The sequence below is a fragment of the Sturnus vulgaris genome, chromosome 3 (genome assembly GCF_052056855.1).
Source record: "Sturnus vulgaris isolate bStuVul1 chromosome 3, bStuVul1.hap1, whole genome shotgun sequence".
Lineage (NCBI taxonomy): Eukaryota > Metazoa > Chordata > Aves > Passeriformes > Sturnidae > Sturnus > Sturnus vulgaris.
In genome coordinates, this window is record NC_142245.1 from 447,043 (window position 1) to 464,213 (window position 17,171).

Below are 17,171 nucleotides of genomic sequence, written 5' to 3' on the forward strand. Positions count from 1 at the left end.
TACTGATAGCACTAGAAAAGCATTAGCACATCTCTCTTACGAGGAAAGGCTGAGAGAATTGGGATTGTTCAGCCTGAAAAATAGAAAGATTTGGGGTGACCTAACTGTGACCTCCCAGTACCTGAAGGGAGCCTATAAGAAGGATGGAGAGGTGCTGTTTACAAGGGTCTGAGGTGACAGGATGAGGGGAAATGGCTTCATACTGAAAGAGAGTAGGTGTAAATTAGATATTAGGAAGAAATTCTTCCCTGTGAGGGTGGTGAGACACTGGGACAGGTTGCCTGGAGAAGGTGTGAATGCTCCATCCCTGGTTGGATGGAGCTCTGAGTAACCTGGACTAGTGGAAGATGTGGCAGGGGAGCTGGAACAAGATGATCTTTAACCTAAACCATTCCATGGTTAGCAGAGACATACACTGAGGTCCCCAGGATGAGGAATAAGGAAGGATATGCAAGAACTGTTGGATTCACAGCTGTTAGTGGATTTTTCTGTTTGGTTGGTTTTTTGGGGTTGATGTTTTGTGAGTTTCTGTGTTGTGGGAATTTTTTGGGGCTTTGGTTTTTTTTTTTTTTTTTTTTTTTTTGTTTTTTTTTTTTTTTTTGTTTTTTTTTTAATAAAGAAAAGCACAGCCATCATCCAAAACTGCAAACTGGAAACAATCCTGCATACAGGTGCAGATGATCCTTATGGAGCACTCTGAAGAAATGGAGCTAAATCACCAAGGTATAAAGAGCTTACACTGAAACCACTGACTCTGTTCTTCAGTGGTCACTCAAGAGTGCCTGGTACAATTTTCGGTTTCCCAGTGTATCTCACTCTCCATCGAAAATGAACTGCTTCTTTTTACAGTCTTCAAATCAGTCTCAGTATCTGGAAGACTCTGGTATCTACCAAGGCATTTAAGGTAGATTTAGTAATATTTTTATATATTTATCATGGCATATTGTATTCCATTGACATTGCAGAAAAATTAATTGGTACGTTTTGTTTAAAATAGACATATTTTCTTTGTCATGATTTTATGACAATTTCCATATTTATTTTCATTTAAATGCTATCAAATGTGTTTGGTTTTGAACAGCCTTTGAGAAATGATTAGTGATAAGAACATTTGGATAACGGTTCATCTATTTTTGTTCACATTGACACAGCAGATTTGCCATTCTAGGCTGGATTCTGAAAGGACAAGAGTCAGTGTTACACAATATCCATGACTCTCTTTTGTTAATCACCCCTAATCAGCTGTTGCTTTACAAATCAAATTTCTTAGTCCTTTCAGGCATGCAGTGTGAGGCTAATGTGTGGCAACAGGATGTTGATTATAGACCACTGGGTAGCACTAGCTGCCCCATTAGTGGCATCCAGCTGTCCAGATTTATGCATGAGCAAGAAGGATTTAATAAGTTAAGATGAAAAACAGCAAAATGCCTATGATGTGAAATGCTTGTGATGCAAATAAGGACAGAACAGAAATAATTAGTGTGAGGGAAAGCATCTTTTCAAAGCAGTAGTTGAGGTAAATGACTGTAACTTTATTAATCACTATATTAGACATAGGCATTTTCTACAGTATTTTTAATTCATCTGTTAACCCTGTTTCTAGCAACAATGAGCACAAAGGCAGAGTGTAAGAAACTGGGCATTGCAAGGCCTACAGAGCTAAAAATATCCATTAACAGCTTGAACACAATTCAAAAGATTAACTGTATTAAAATCATTTAACTGATACAGAGTGTGCTACTCTTTTGGGATACCTGTGTTTTCAGCTGTAGGAAGCATCAGGGTAACATTGGCCTCAAAATGTGGTTAGCCTGGGAAAACTTTTTAGTGTCATTTTTTAAAACAGAATCTGGACGCTTGAATACAGAGAGTTTCTTTCTTTTTCAATTGCAAAACTTTTACATACCTGCACAGACTACAAAGAGCAAAATCCCCCACCACAAGTTTTCCTCTGAATTTCAAGTCCATCCCCAAAACACCATGGCAATTCTTTATTTCTGTATCTAATTGCTGGAAGTTCTAAAAAAAAGTGCCAAATAAAAGTGCTGAAGGTTGAGATTAGCCCATCATTACTTAAAAGTGAACACGGTGCCATTTTTCTGACTTAATACTTCTTGGCCTATATTTCCTTAGGGTACAAAGCTTGGCTGTGTGTTACTCTGCTATAATAAACAGTCATTGGTTCCATAAATAATGGGGTCCAGCTTCTTAGCTGATGCAAATTGACTTAAATAGAGCTAAGCAGCCTGACACCAGCTGAGGAAACGGCTCTGTAGATCTAATTATACATACAGCAAAAAAGTCACTAAGAACCCTATCTCAGTTCAGCCTATTTGACATAATTAACTGTACAATAAAATGTTCTGTGATCAAATAGCTTAGTTCTTTTGAAGTACTCACTTTCCCTTTCCTGAAATAAGCACAGCTAAGAAGAAATTCATTCTTACATCCCTGAACATTTGCAACTATCCACACCAGAGCCTGCTGTTTTGTGCCTAATCCCAGCTATTCTGGAGAGAAAAGCAAAATCTCCAGCTGGGTGCCATGACTGCAGAATAAGACTCTTTCAATGCATAAATGTCCATCAGTACAACCAGAGTCACGTTAGTTGGGATCAGGACCAAAGCCATGCTCTCAATTTCATTCTACAGGGGCCAGACTAGTACAGAGGCTGGGAAGCTCTCAAACATGGAAAGAAATAGCCTGGATTGGAATTGGTGACTTGAAGGTGAAGGACTTGCTAAATCCTCTCCAGGGCTTCACTCTGCCTCTCTTCTCTAGTCCCCTCTCTGAAAACAAAGATGCATTTATTTGAAGCTCTGTTAATTTTGGGCAGGGGAAGGCAGTAATTAGCACGCCTCAGTCACATAAAGGGTTCATTCCTAAAACTGCCTGTCAATTCATTACTCCAATTTTTGACAAAGACGCCTGGATTAAATCCATAAGTAAATGGATTTATGTCACTTAGTCACTCAGGTTTTAAAACTCTCTGAAGCTCTACGGCCTTACCCTACTCCTAGAAAAACTGGTGTGTTATTCCCACAGACAACATTTATTAAATCATTTTATCATTATTTTTGAAACCAACATTCTCTATGTATTTCAGTAATTTGCCTCCTTGAACCAGGGTATACAGAGCTTGAGAACTCTTAAGTTGAACAACTTCTCCTTGGTTATCTTGGTTTTATTTCTCCCTAGAAGCCTTTAAACCATTCACAGCAGTCCCTGACAGAATGTGCTGGAATACAATAATATATCAATTAACCACAGTCAACCAGCTGCTAATACTATTTCTCCAAAATGTCTTCATTATTAATGGAAAGCATTGTGGTGTGGCAACATGCTCAAAAACTAACTGCAAAAAAAATTATGACCCAGTTCTGTGAATAATTATATTGCATTTCTTAACATTTTCCTATCACATTAATTAGTACAGTTGTGGTTTTAAGTTCACAGAGCCAATTTGACCTCTTTTAGCAAAAGCCCACAGAGGCCACCCAGCCAGCAAAAACCTTATATTTGTCATATATTTTAATTTGACAAAGCTTTATAAAATATACACCATCATGCATAGATACTTTTATTAACCATTGAAAATTTCTTCCAAACCACTTTCTAGAGCATTTAGAAGAAAATAATCTGGAAGAAAATTAACAGCTCGAAATGACTGCGTGTAGAATTACTCACAGGGGTGCTAATTAATCTGGCTGAAAACTGGGACATGACAGCTCTGGAGACTATTATAAAATAGAGAGCCTTTATTGCTTGTACATCACAAGGTGAGACACAGCACAGGTGACACGTGTCAGAGGGGGCACACAGCTGAACTGGGGCTGCTTGGTGACCCTGGGTGTCTCAGCCCAGGTCCAAAGTGACAATGTGTCACTGTCACCAAAAGCTCCAGGCGCTGGCACAAATTGACACCGTGCTGGAGCCTCAGCAGTGCTGCCACAGGCCAAAGGGGGGCTGTGACTGCTCTGTTCTTTTTGCTCCCAGACATTGTCATTTCAGATTGTGCTGACATCTCAACCCATGCACAGCCCAGCACCCTTCAACCTCTTCCTTGTTTTATCCTGCTGGGCAATGTCACTACCCGGAGCAGCAAGGAAATTAACAAAATACTTATAGATTGTTTCCAGATATACACTCCATCTACCTTCAAATCTCATCATTTTTCTAAACAAATGTACGTTTGAACACCAATGCTATGCATAATCAAAAACAATACATCATTAAAACACAAAACTGGTGCGTTATAGTTCAGAGATAGTAAATGGTTTGATAGCATTTAATGTTCAATTTTGTTTTAAATAACAGCTGTCTGTGCTTCTTGCTGTCCCTGCAGGAAGAAAAATCAAAGCTAATTCAGGAAAAACATACTATTCCCATCCTCCTTTCCAAAAAGCAATTCTTTAACTATTCAGGCAATTCAAATCTAAAAATAGCTGGAAAAAAAAATACTTGAGAAAAAAAAAATAATGCCTTCTTAATTGCATATTAATTGCTATACCCAATTGTAACTTTCTTTTTTCACTAGCAAGTATCATAATTTGTGCCATTATAAGGCTCTGGAGAATTGTGCCAACAGAGAATGTGCATGTCAAATAATTGATTCAACCCGCCACTTCCCTACAGGATCAATAAGGAGCAGCTGGACTTGAAATCCCTACCTGAAAACAAGAGCTGCAGCACATGAGATGGAGCCCGAGTGAAGGTACAGCCTTTGTTTTCCACATCCTGATCCAAAGCACTCAGCTAAAAGCCCAGGCAATAAAGCTGAATATAAATAGACAGGTTCACCACTCATGCAGGGGGCAGGACAGGGATGGCTGAAAGGAAGAAACTGCAAAGCAAAAGAAAGTACAAAGGAGGGGAGAGCAAGGCATAGTGGAACCTGCCAGATCCCTGTATCTGCAGTTCATTTTTACTCCATGTGACTGCTTTGGATATGTTGGACATCCAAGATCCAGTTTTTGCACCAGCGAGCTTCAGAAAACCCACGGGCTAACGGTGCACTTCAAGATCTATGGCAGGTCTCCCTTTCAACTAAGACAGCTTTTCAACTAAAAACCTGCATCAAACAGCTTCTCAGCACTTCCTTTCTGAAGTTCAGGCAATACTCTGGGTAAGAGACAGTGTCAACCTTCCCTCCCCCTGCTTATTTCCAGTCAAGGCCAGAGAAAAAAGCTATACAGGTTCTCCATGGCTATCCACAGCTAGGCATCTGCCCCAGATCTTGGCTCATTTGACAGCAGCAGGGTCCCTTTTTCCCACACACACAGAAGATGGCCATGAATCACCAGCAAAGACAAGTTACTCATCATTTAGGTGGAAATCCCATTTCACTGGGCAATCTCACACTGAAGTAGTATTTTTATGTGGTATTATGTAGGTATAATTCTTTATTCTCTTAATATCTCATAAAAATTTTATAGCTGCTTCTTTCCCTCTCAGTTTCTGCTATTTGGAGGCATCAAACAAGCTTGATTTATTTTTGGAGTACCATGGCTATAAATTGCATGCCATGGGATTGTCCCTCAAAGACATTTCTGTCTCAAACACAGCATTGCAGAAACTGAAGCACCACGCTCACACTACCACAAATGCTAATAAATAAATCACTGTATTTTTTGTAAATGCTTGTGCTTTCAACATGGGAGCTAATTCAGGCTTTTTCTCTATGTCCTTTAACAAACACTAACACTGCCACCTTAGTTGGACTTGGCAGTTCCTGTGTGTCCTTTCCAAGCCAGAGCATTCTGTGATTCCATGATTAGGGATCTTTATGCTCACCCTTCCTTGTTAGCGACCGTGATGCAAAAATTCCACCTCTAGTAAAATTTAGGAAGGCTTTGAAGACTAGTGTTAATCTATAGAAGCTTACCCTTTGGATTTACACTCAGAGCATTGGATTACAAGTAATTTGGTAATTTGCAATACAGAAATTTCTTATGTACACAGCTCCACCTTGCTAATATGTGATTCAGTACCAACAGCATGCCAGGTATTTCCCAAACTCCCATGAAGACTCAGACCCCATCTGACAAGCATACACACATAAGCAACCTGTAGTTATGATGAGATTTTATTCTCATATGATATGCCCCATAAAATCATGCTAGACAAAAAAATGTCTAGGATATTCTATAAATCTAAGCATGCATATTAATGAGATATTGCAGTTATGCCATATAACACTCTATCAAAGTTCACAGAATCCAACAAAAATCAAAGGCAGTGGCACCTCAGCTGTCTGAAGGGAAATGTATTTGCTTTGTAAATATTAATGAACTTTATATGATGTCTGTAGGGAGAGGTTTCAACAAGGAACACAGTCAGCAGGACTAAAGCACTTCATTTTTACTGTCCCTCCTGAAACATTTCCCATCAGGAGGTCACCATCATACAGATCATATATTATTATATGCAACCCCAAAGGGGAGATGTTTGTTTAAATATCCACAGGGAAGAGGTTATCATCATCCAACATGCATCAGGATTGAATTCAGGGGAGTCAAAGTGCTCTGTGATAAGTTTTGTTTCTTATTAGGTTTGAGCACTCAACTCCTATAACAATATGCACAACAATAAGCAACAGTGCAAGTTCAAAGACTTGCTTCCACACGTGGAGAAGGCATTTGATATGCACTTAAAAAAAAAAAGTGAAAGCAAAAAGAATAAATGAAATTATTAATATAGACTGCATTTTATCTATAAAACAATCCACTACCATCTCAACTAAAGGATAACACTATTGATATACAAATAGAAGACTTAGGTTTTCTAACCTTTTGGATTACAAACTCAAAGGGGCTTTAAATGAAAGGTGAAATTTCCAGCAGAAAAGGCTGAAAATCACATATAAAACCCTTCCCCCAACGTGAAAATATGTAACTGGATTGAGGTTTAAATGCACAGTGCCTATCAAGTCTGGGGGAAAGCTGTATGGAAGAAACCAGAAAAGAATGCAGAACATGAAAAATCCCTTCCTTGCACATCATCAAATCTAAGAAATTTAGACATGGGTTCCTTAAAGGCCCTGGTTTCTTGCAAAGGAGAGAAATCAGAAAGACACCTATTCCCCTGGATTTATTGGGCATTCATCATGTGGATGAAGATATAGCAGCTGGTTCTTGGTACTTCTTTTCAGCCTGAAGTACTAAAGAGCAGGGAAGTGTCTCACCAAGTGGTGTCTTAGGTCTAATAGCAAAGATGAGACAAATACACTAGCTCAGAGAGCAATACTCCTGGTTCGGAAAAGCATCCCAAAATTCACTTCTACTAAATGCAAATTTACTCCTGAATGAAAACGTGCTCCTGAGTCAGGATGAAGACAGACAGAAAAGAAGAGAGACGTGGCAGCGCTGACCTTGTTATTTACAAGGCATAACTGCAAGTCAAAGCTATGCTCTGTGCCATGAAAACTTCCACCTCAACTGTAAAATTTTATTGCTTTTGAAGCTACTTAATTCTGCTTTCACCCTCACCCATATTTATCACCTAACCACTGGTTGTTTTCTGTTTATTTTACTAGCCCCAAAGTATATTCATCCTTTTCTTTATGCAGGTTAAAAGAAAATAAGGCTTCAAAAAATTAATTATATTTAGATTTAGTAGCTATAAACAGTCTATGCTTGTAAAAGTTAATTTTTTATCTCATGAGAGATCAGGTTAGAAGTAAGGAGAAACGTGAGTTAGTCTGTGTGTGGCGTTTTTTTAAAAACCCTTCCCACAAAGCATTGCTTACAGTTCCTATGGAAGTGAACAATTTCACAGTTCACCTAATTTATTTTCCATTTTTCCATTAATCCCAAATAAATGAAAGAATCACATAATCTGTCCTGAAGTCTATGTAGGAAGGTGATATGCACCCTTAAACTGTGCTCACATTTGAATTTGAGCAATTTGTTCTGTATTAATTTTCAGTTATTTAAACTTGGAAGCCTGCCATCATTCCCATGTTTCCACAGGTCCTCATTGTCAATGCTCTCCACATCCACAGTGCTCTTCTCATCTATTCTGTCATTTCATATTTAATAGACAGACCTATTTTTCACCTTCCCACGAATACAGTAAGATACAGAACCTATGAAGTATGTGGCCAATATCATCTAACCTATTAAATGTCAGAATCATATATCTCAAACTATATGTCAAGATACCGGAGTCTAGCAGCAATAAACTCATTCTGTTCTTCATAGGGAATGCACTCTGGCTATAAGGATCCATATGGGTTTCCTTCTGTATACATTTGATCGTGATCTTCTGTTGATGGCTGATGTGGTCAGAAATGATGGTAGAAATTGGCCAGATCTTAGATGGGAAAGTGGAATAAAACCTAACAAAATATTCTGTTTACACTTATTTCTTTCATACCAGTTTGGCTCTTCATAGGGTGATCCAATGTCTGCTTCAGTACGAGACTCACCTAATGTATTTTTTTGCATTTTAGTATTATTTCACCCTCACGTTCCACACTGGACATTCTGTTTTGGGAAAAACTGTAAGGCAAGAGAACTGAATTTAAATCAAACCAAAGTGGCACCTTTCCAGAAGCATAACAGCTATGTGAGTTCATTGGGAACAGAAGACCCAAAGAAGCCCATCATGCACTCTGCAGGATGCCAGGGAAGTGCCAGCAGGGACAAGCACGTGCTCCTGTGCTGTGTGGACAGGCTGTGCCAGCAGAGTGCCATCCTCTCCCTGGGGACTGTGGCTGGGCAGGCAGCCCGGCCAGCAGCTGCTACCCATCCGTCCCACCTGGTTTATGCCTGCTGGTGACTGCCAGCTCAGCCCTCCCCTGGCAGGCAGCTTTTCCTATGAGTCTCCCAAAGCACTGGCTCCACAATAGGAGCCTCCTTGCAAACCCCCAGAGAGCAGAAGGAAAATCTTCTCCACCGTCTCCTTCCTCTCACCCCAGAGCAGCTCCTGCCAAGACCCAGCTCTAACCCACTGATACAGCTCAGGCAGACACCAAAGCAGAGCAAAACATAAATTGCAACAGATTTACTGATGTGCAGGGCTCAGAAGCAAAACAAAGATTGCAGCAGAAATTTCGCCATTACTTGTAAAGTATTTTACCCATGAATCTCACTCGAGTTACGTCGATTGTTATTCCTCAGTTATTTATTCCTACATACACACAGGGTGAGGAACACAAGCCGATTTAAAGTCCCCAGAAGGGCAGCAACGATAACTGAATCCTTCCAAAATGAAGGCTGGACCTCTTCTGCACTGTGTTGATTTAAGGAGCCAGTTGAAATTACCACATTTCTGGCTGAAAGCCAGTACAGAAATAACAGGATGTTATCCTGATCTTTTTTGTCATGAAAGAAGTAACAAGAAGGAAAACTCTTTCTACTTAGTTTTAAGTATTTTGTCACACTGCTCACTACAGTTGTGAGGCCCCTCCAAACATCCAGAAATCACAAGGAAAAAATAAGTCACAGAAACAAGACAAAATTCAGCCCTGAAGCAGAGACAATTCATTAATTTAGCTACACGCCTGTAGAATTTTGAAGCTGTACAGGCTCCTGCTATCATAACTGCTATTAAGCTGTAAGGATAAAAAGAACAAATTCTTTGGCAAATTTCAATTATTATTTAGTTAACGGCTGTAAACACAAAAGAACCCACGCAGAGCTCTGTTTTGTATTAGTGACACTCATTAGCTGCAGCAGAGTTACTGAAGGTGTTTTTGATACAGCACACGAAGGTTAGACAAACCTTTACAAAGACGTGTTCAGAGAAAACATCTGCACATGGATTTCCTTGTTCCTCCACAAATTTTAGAAGGAAGAGTTGAAAGAAAGCCATGTCTGCAAATCCTTCCTCCCAGTTTCATTTTGGTCGCAAATTAGCATCTCAAACCATACCACAGTACACTGGCCTGGGACATTCCCAGCCATCATGAGCTCCAACATGAGTTCTGTCCAGGAGGGATCCTTCCTGCCTGTTTCTCAGTAGCTGTAGCAAAAATACCAAAACCTTTTCAAGTTAATAAATAAAGTATTACGTGTAACAAAGACAGGCTTTGTCCGCTTCACTTTATCACCCCTCTAACTAAACAGCAGCCTGAAGAACATATAAGAAAAGCATTGCTGCCTTGGCAGCTGCCTTATCATTTCAGAAAATGAATTGTCTGTAGGGATGATAGTTAGATTTGGGCTTTGGGGACAGCACTGAATCTCTCTGAGCCTGGTGAGAGAGCAGCTACACAGAGCAAGTAAATCATTTTAATTTTGTACCAGTTGAAAAGCATTTTTTTTCTCGACTTCAGCAAGATGACAGTGGCATGATGGCTGATTTTCATTTCAATCAGAGCAGCATATGATTACCACCTAATTAGAATGTAGAAATAGAAAGGAGATCATTTTTTAACCTACCCAAGAGAACAGTGCTGGGGGAGGGGAGGAGATTATGTTAATCAAGTGATACTGGCATATCAGAGCGACCAAAATAGCCGGATGAATTTTTATCGGCACCCTTACTGTCCTTGAGGATCTGTCAGTGGCTTCAATTGAAACCTGTATTTTCATAGCTTTATTTCTGAGTAATAAACATTCTTTCAAATAAATACATGTCACTGCAGGCCCAAACTAAAAGATATCGCCTTAGGCATAAATACATATATTTTTGTCAAAATTTCACATGGTTTTGTTGACTGTAAACATGAAAACTAACAAATCAAAACTAAAAGTCATGCTGTCTTAAGGGGAGTTGTTTGCATTCATATACATGTTTGGTTTTTTTTTTTTAAACTTGCTTCCTTTAATTAAATATTGTCAGCTAGCTACTCAACCCCTTCCTAGAATATATGCTGAAAGTTGGTTGCTCTGCCCTAGGGGAATCTAACTGAGGTTACATTAAATGGAACTGCATCAGGCAACATTTTCCAAGACATGCTGTCTCCATCTGCATCCTTCTGCAGAGATAAACACTAGCCCTCATCTCAAGATACCACTTTGCTTAATTGTCTCCGAAGAATGAAGAGTCAGAATTAGATTGCTGAGACCACCAAAAGGAGGGGGTTGGAGAAATTAAAAACAAAAGAGATTTAATATTTGAATGACCTTTCAGGCAAGCCTGCTTTGTGCAATAGAGAGCAGTGGCAGCTCCCTTTACTCTGCCCTCCCAGGCAGTAGCTGATCATCACATCTCCCTCCAAACTGGTCACCAGTACCCAGCAGCAGTTTAGGTGTGTGAGATAGCTAAAGGCAGGGTATCTTAGTAGTGGAAAATACCCCCACATATCATATTTGGATGGAGCACAGCACCAAAGGAAGCACAGGTGCAGGGCACCCACCTTGGAGTGTGCCTAACTAGAAAAACAGCATGAAAATCATCATGAACATTTTTGTCAGGAGGAGTACAGCAAGTGTGATCCTGACCACCTCCCCACCCCCATTAAAACACAGTTCCACTAATTTCAGCTGGACTGGGATTTGGCTCATCCTTCTCTGCTGGAAATGTTCGCTTTTTTTTTTGTCTATGGGATGATACATAACCACCTGCTAAAAGACAAGGACCAAAGTCTCATGTACTTCAGGCAAAATAAGAAAAAAGTCTCTCTTCAGCAATGAGTCTAATGAAAAGGAACCAAGAATGTGTTCATTTATTTCCCATTTATTTTTAATTTGTATCAGTTTTTTCAATGGTGCACACATTGCCATTGCACTTTTCTAGTTGTTGTTCTACCAGGACGTGTAATAAATGTTGTGAGATATTGTGCAAGAGAAAGAACAATACTTTGAATTCAATGTGCTGTTAAATTGAAGTCTTTTCTTGAGCAGTGAAAAAGTCCTGAGGCTTTTCATGTCATTGTATTGTATGGTGAGGCATACACTGAGATATTTTTATTTTTTAACTTTTGAGAAACATAGCAAAGAACAAGAAGATAATTTCTATCATTGCAAACATTCCTAGATATCTGCCACAAAAAACCCAAAGGAGACCCTCTCCCCATCACCCCCAATAATGTAGGGGGTCCAGTATTTCAAGTTGTCACAATGTTTTTGAGATACTGTTACAGGAAATCAGCTGGCAACACCCCAAACCTTGCCAAATTATCCCAGAAGGAAACATTCTGACCTGTTTAAAGAACTTAATGTGCATTTTAAAATGAATGCCAGGGTGTAATTTCCTAAAGAGTGGACTCCAATTCTATTCTGTGCTCTGAAGAATTCTATTAAACCCCTAGAGCACTTTGTGCAACGTGAAAACACAGTTTGCTAAGGATATAAGCCGAGGTGGTCTGCAGTAAATTAACCACAACTGCTGACTGAGGCCATACCTGGGAGTTTGCTCCAAGGCAATTCTACACTTACAGCATAACACCATTTACCATCTTCTAAACTAGATTTGCCCCCTGGCTGCAAGTCAGCAAACCTTGGTGTAAAGCATGGCCAGAGATTAGTTTGACTAAGGGTTTCATTTCCAGCGTGGAACGGTGCTGCTGCTACACACAACTGAGTCCAGACCACTACTTAAAATAAGGTTGTTTTTCCCAGCCAGCTTCATGTAGTTGAGTTTTAGGCTGCTGGACTACGGTGGCCATATGATGAGTAAATTACAATAGAAATATCTCTTTGTTGCTTTGTAACAATTAACCTCCAAAAGGAACTTACTCCATTTGCATGGTAATGAGACATTCATCTAAGTGACATCAGAGTTAAGCATGCTAATAAGTTTTTATACAAACACCTGAGGGGTCAAGCACAACCATGGGCTTGGATAAGAAAACCTTTTATTAAATGCAAATCACTTGTCTTTTAAAGACTATGACAGAGAAATTTGCAGGACTCCAACACAGCTTGCAGGAGTCATTCAAGTTACATTTTCAGGCCCCTGGGCTGACTAAGGAATACATCAATTGATTTATTTATATTTGGAATTAATATCAATATCTAAAAAATCTTCATTATAGCATCAAAGGAAAGAAGTATTATAAGGAAACAGAGAGGTGAAAACAAGAATATTGCCTTATCTTTCCCAAATTTGTCACAGATTCCTGGGTTGCTGGAAGGCAGAGGAGGCTGCTGTAGAGCACTACAAAAGACTTGGAAATTTGTCAGTTTTCCATCTTCTTCAACTGCCTGTTTTTGCCAGGTATATTGCTATGGAGGCAGACTCCCTAGTGAGCACGCTATCTATCTTGCACTAAAACTTCTTGAATTCAATCAGTCAATTCACATTCTACAATCAAAGAGTTTGAGACCTTAGTGAGTGGTTAGGTCCAAGGGCATAACTGGCTGCCAGACACCTTTGGGACTAAAGGAGCAGAGCCTTCTCACTGGTAAGGCAGATTGGAGAACAAAGGTTGAGGGAAAGAAGCCGACTCTGATTAATTTAACTCTGGCAGAACCAAGTGTAGGAGGCCTTTTGTTAGCAGGACACACCAACCCATCCTGACAGTGCAGGCAGTACCAGGGGAGCAGGTCTGGTCAGTGCTAACAGGAATGAGATGTGGGCAGCACTCTGAAAAGCTGCCCTGGTGCCAGATCATTAGAGGTTTTGCTCTCAGACTAGAAAATGTGAATTTAAATATCTAGTGGGTGTAGTGTAAGTGTAGTTTAAGACAGAACTTTGTAGAAAGGACTGTCTCATATGGCTGTGTGCAGTAAGAGGAGCACAGAAATTAAAGCACAGAAGGTCTTCTTCATTACATTGCTGTATAATAAGATACTGTGGGGAAAAGCTTGGGTAATGTATAATATTACTACTCAAAACACAAAATCTAGTCTGAGGGAGTAAGCGTACACATCCCTGGAAGTGTTCAGGGCCAGGATGGATGGGCCCTTGAGCAGCCTGGTCTAATGGGTAACACCCCTGCCCATAGCAGGGGTTGGAACTAGATGTACTTCAAGGTTCCTTGCAATGCAAAACATCCTGTGATTCCATAACATACACAATGGATCAAACTGACACCTGGCACAGAGCTACATCAGTTCTTTTAAACCAGATAACCATGCTCACCTTGCTACACACATTAAATAACAGCAACCCAGTCATGGTATGTTTCTCGAAGATCCCTTTTACTGCATAAGTTTCTGCTGTCTCCAATAAAATTGAGTATATTTATTTTGTTGCTGACCAGTTTATGACATGTAAAACATGCTAGTATGCCATAATCTGAAACTCAAGACAGTGGATTGTGGAAAAACCTTAATAAGAGAGTATAAGCTTCATGTGAGAAAGCACAAAGCTGTGAATAACCAAACCCTCAAACTGTACCTTGACATAAAACTAATACTCCACTTCCTGCAAAAATCAACAAAACTTTGGGGAACAGTTCTGAATCCTCAAAATCAGTAATATTCAAGAATTGCACCACCCATATGTCTTCAACTGCATCATACAGAGTGAGACCTCAGCTTGGTGAGGCTGGGATTCAGTATGTTAGGAAAACATTTAAGACAACAACTATGAGCTGTAATAGTCCAAATTGAAAAAACAACTGTGGTATAAGATGAGTCAGATAACTTTAAATAATTGCTTTGTAGTTAGGATAGTCTGGGCTCCTTTCACTGCCCAAACATTATAAACTACAGCTACTTATTTAAAAGTAATTCTGGTTAAATTGGAGTTTGTGAGGAGCAAGGCAGGAGGTGTGTATACAACACCGACTCAGCTTTTAAGGAAGAAAAGCTTATTTCTGGAGCAAAAACCAAAAACAAACCTTTCAGCCTAACCTTTCAAATTATGTGGTAAAAACGAAGCTCGGGGAAATTATAAGATGGCAAGCACCACAAATATATTCATATCAAGGTGAAAATTACTAAGCTGATGAGATTTAGGGCCTAATAATGTTAATGAAGTGTATCCATTCAAAACTCCTGCTTCACTGCTCAGATTTCCAGCTATGGGAAGCAGCTGTGACAGCAGCAAAAACCACAGCAAACAAATACTCAGTGCTACAAGAGTCAGTGTCCAAACAGGTATGAACCCCTTAGTGCACTTCCAGGTTTGAAAACCTCAACTGTACCCCTCAAATCTCAACATATTACTTCCTTTCAATTCAAATTTGGCAAAAAAAAACAAACCATACAGCATAAACCCACTAAATTCATACCCTGACATATCAGATTCTTGGGATAAAATTGGTTCCCTGAATATATTGCTAGAGGAGAAATATTATTAATTACATCCTTGCATGCAGTGCTACTCCATTTTTCTTTTTTCAATGTTTTCAGGCAAAATACCAAATAACTTTAACTGTCTGGAATCTGCTGGCTATCATCATAAGGCAGACTGTCAGTTTAAGACATGATTATTTTATTTGTTTTGCCACTTTTTGCTGCACTTCTCCAATCCAACACTAGGAAGGAGAGAGATGCAGATGATTCTGTGAAAAGCATTTTTTGTCTTGTGCAAATAAGCACTACTATGTTACCACTGCAAGATGACCAGTACTATTAAAAATTCATATATTTAGTCAGTGTTTCTGGGAAAACGAACATTTAATAGTAAGCAAACCAACAAAATAATGAAAACAGAAAAAAGGATCCTTCAGCTCTTTACTGTAAAGTGACCCCGGAACACCGCTGACCTTTGGTGGCTGTTTCCACTGACAACTAGTATGCACATTTCTTTTCCAAGAATCATTATTATCTGAAAACTCTGACACTCAGAAACAGCTTAGGAAAAGAATAATCTTCTGCTTTGCCAGGAAAGATTACAATGCACAGGAAATGCACAGTATGGTTTCAAACAAAGGTACTTCCTTTGAACTCTAGTAGAGCTTTTAGATATAAAAATCTTCCCCTGCCTATATTGTCCTGAGCTGACTTCACTGGTCTTAAGACTAAATAATAAAAAACTTCAATGCTCGAGCCTACGTTTATTCTTTTCACAGTTTTGGAGTCAAAGACCATAACCTTAAACACAAATTTGAAAAAAAAATTATTCCATACCTCATTGTGATTCTTGCTTAACCATTCCTTAATAGTGTTAAGGGCAATGACAGCAGCAGGCTCATTTGGAAAACCTAAAAAGAGAAGAAATGAGAATAAATAAAAGGCATATATTTCTTTATATATAAGAAAACAAAAATCTGAGCTTTTTTTCTTCCTATTCTTCAAAATATTTTGGAATTACAGTTGGTCAACTCCCTTCTTCATAGATTTGTATAAAGGCTTTAGGTAACATCCGTTACACTTTTCCCCAGCTAAATAAATTGAAAATAGGCACAACAATGCTGTATTGGATTTTTTTTTTTTTACTTGACTCTAGTTAAGAAAAGTCAGCTGCTCAAGAGAGCAAGAAACAAAAGAGTTGTGTACATGTGTCATACAAGGCAGGCAACCATTCAACACGTATACATACCACAGTAACAAACACTAGGCTTACATTTCATAGCAGCAAGAAAAATTCAGACATTTCTTAAGGCATAAGGGCTTTCTTAAAGGCTTTCTTTTTTTAATCCATCTGTCAGCAAAACTATACCACACTATGACCCCAATGCTGTAGGCCTTATATAGAGAGAAATGTTTGAGTTGGAAATCTCTCAATTTCTGACCTAAATCATAACAAAGAACTTTGGAAATTAAAGAATTCATGAAGTTCATAAGCATATGAACTTAAGGCCTTATGTTGCATGTTACATTAGCAATGGTAATTCCCCCCAGCACTAAACAATATCAAAAATCTTTCCAGGTATACAGACTTTTTGCTTTGATGGCTTCTACCTATTAAATCCAAGGATGCTTTCATTACTTAGGCACCTTAATTTAATTTTCCTTTCAATTCCTAACTTGGGGGCAGCAAATAATTTCTGTGAGGATTTAAAAGTAAGACCCCATAAGCTGTATGAATCGCTCTCAGTAGGTCAGATTAACAGAACAGGCTTTGAAGAGGTGCAGCTGCAGACACAGTGGACAAGCAAGCAATAGGGTTAGAAAGAGTAATGAAATTTGGCATACAGCTGTGTAGATACAGCCTTTCTTACATCATACACCACCCTTGCACCATAAACTGAAACACAGATACTGCAAAAAATTACAAATTTTCAGCTTGTTGAACTTATGTCTTCTTTAACCCTTTTTCAGAATTTGTGCAATGCAAGATTAGGAAAAATCCCTCTGCTGAATGACATTCCCAAAACATCACTCCCTGTAAATTGACTCTGCAAAGATTTGCTCCAGCAGCATGTGTACTGTTTTGAAGTGAAAGAT

The 17,171-nt window shown here is 39.1% G+C and overlaps 1 protein-coding gene across 7 annotated transcripts in view; it reads right to left on the minus strand.

Annotated features, from left to right (window-relative positions):
• The window catches only part of MACROD2 (mono-ADP ribosylhydrolase 2), an 848,563-nt gene that overhangs the window by 235,134 nt on the left and 596,258 nt on the right, over positions 1-17,171 (minus strand). For all 7 annotated transcript variants that reach the window (XM_088160729.1, XM_014895167.2, XM_088160725.1 and 4 more), the window contains one exon: positions 15,912-15,985. In XM_088160729.1, coding sequence (XP_088016855.1) covers positions 15,912-15,985 — 74 coding nt within the window. The remainder of the gene's footprint in view (positions 1-15,911; positions 15,986-17,171) is intronic.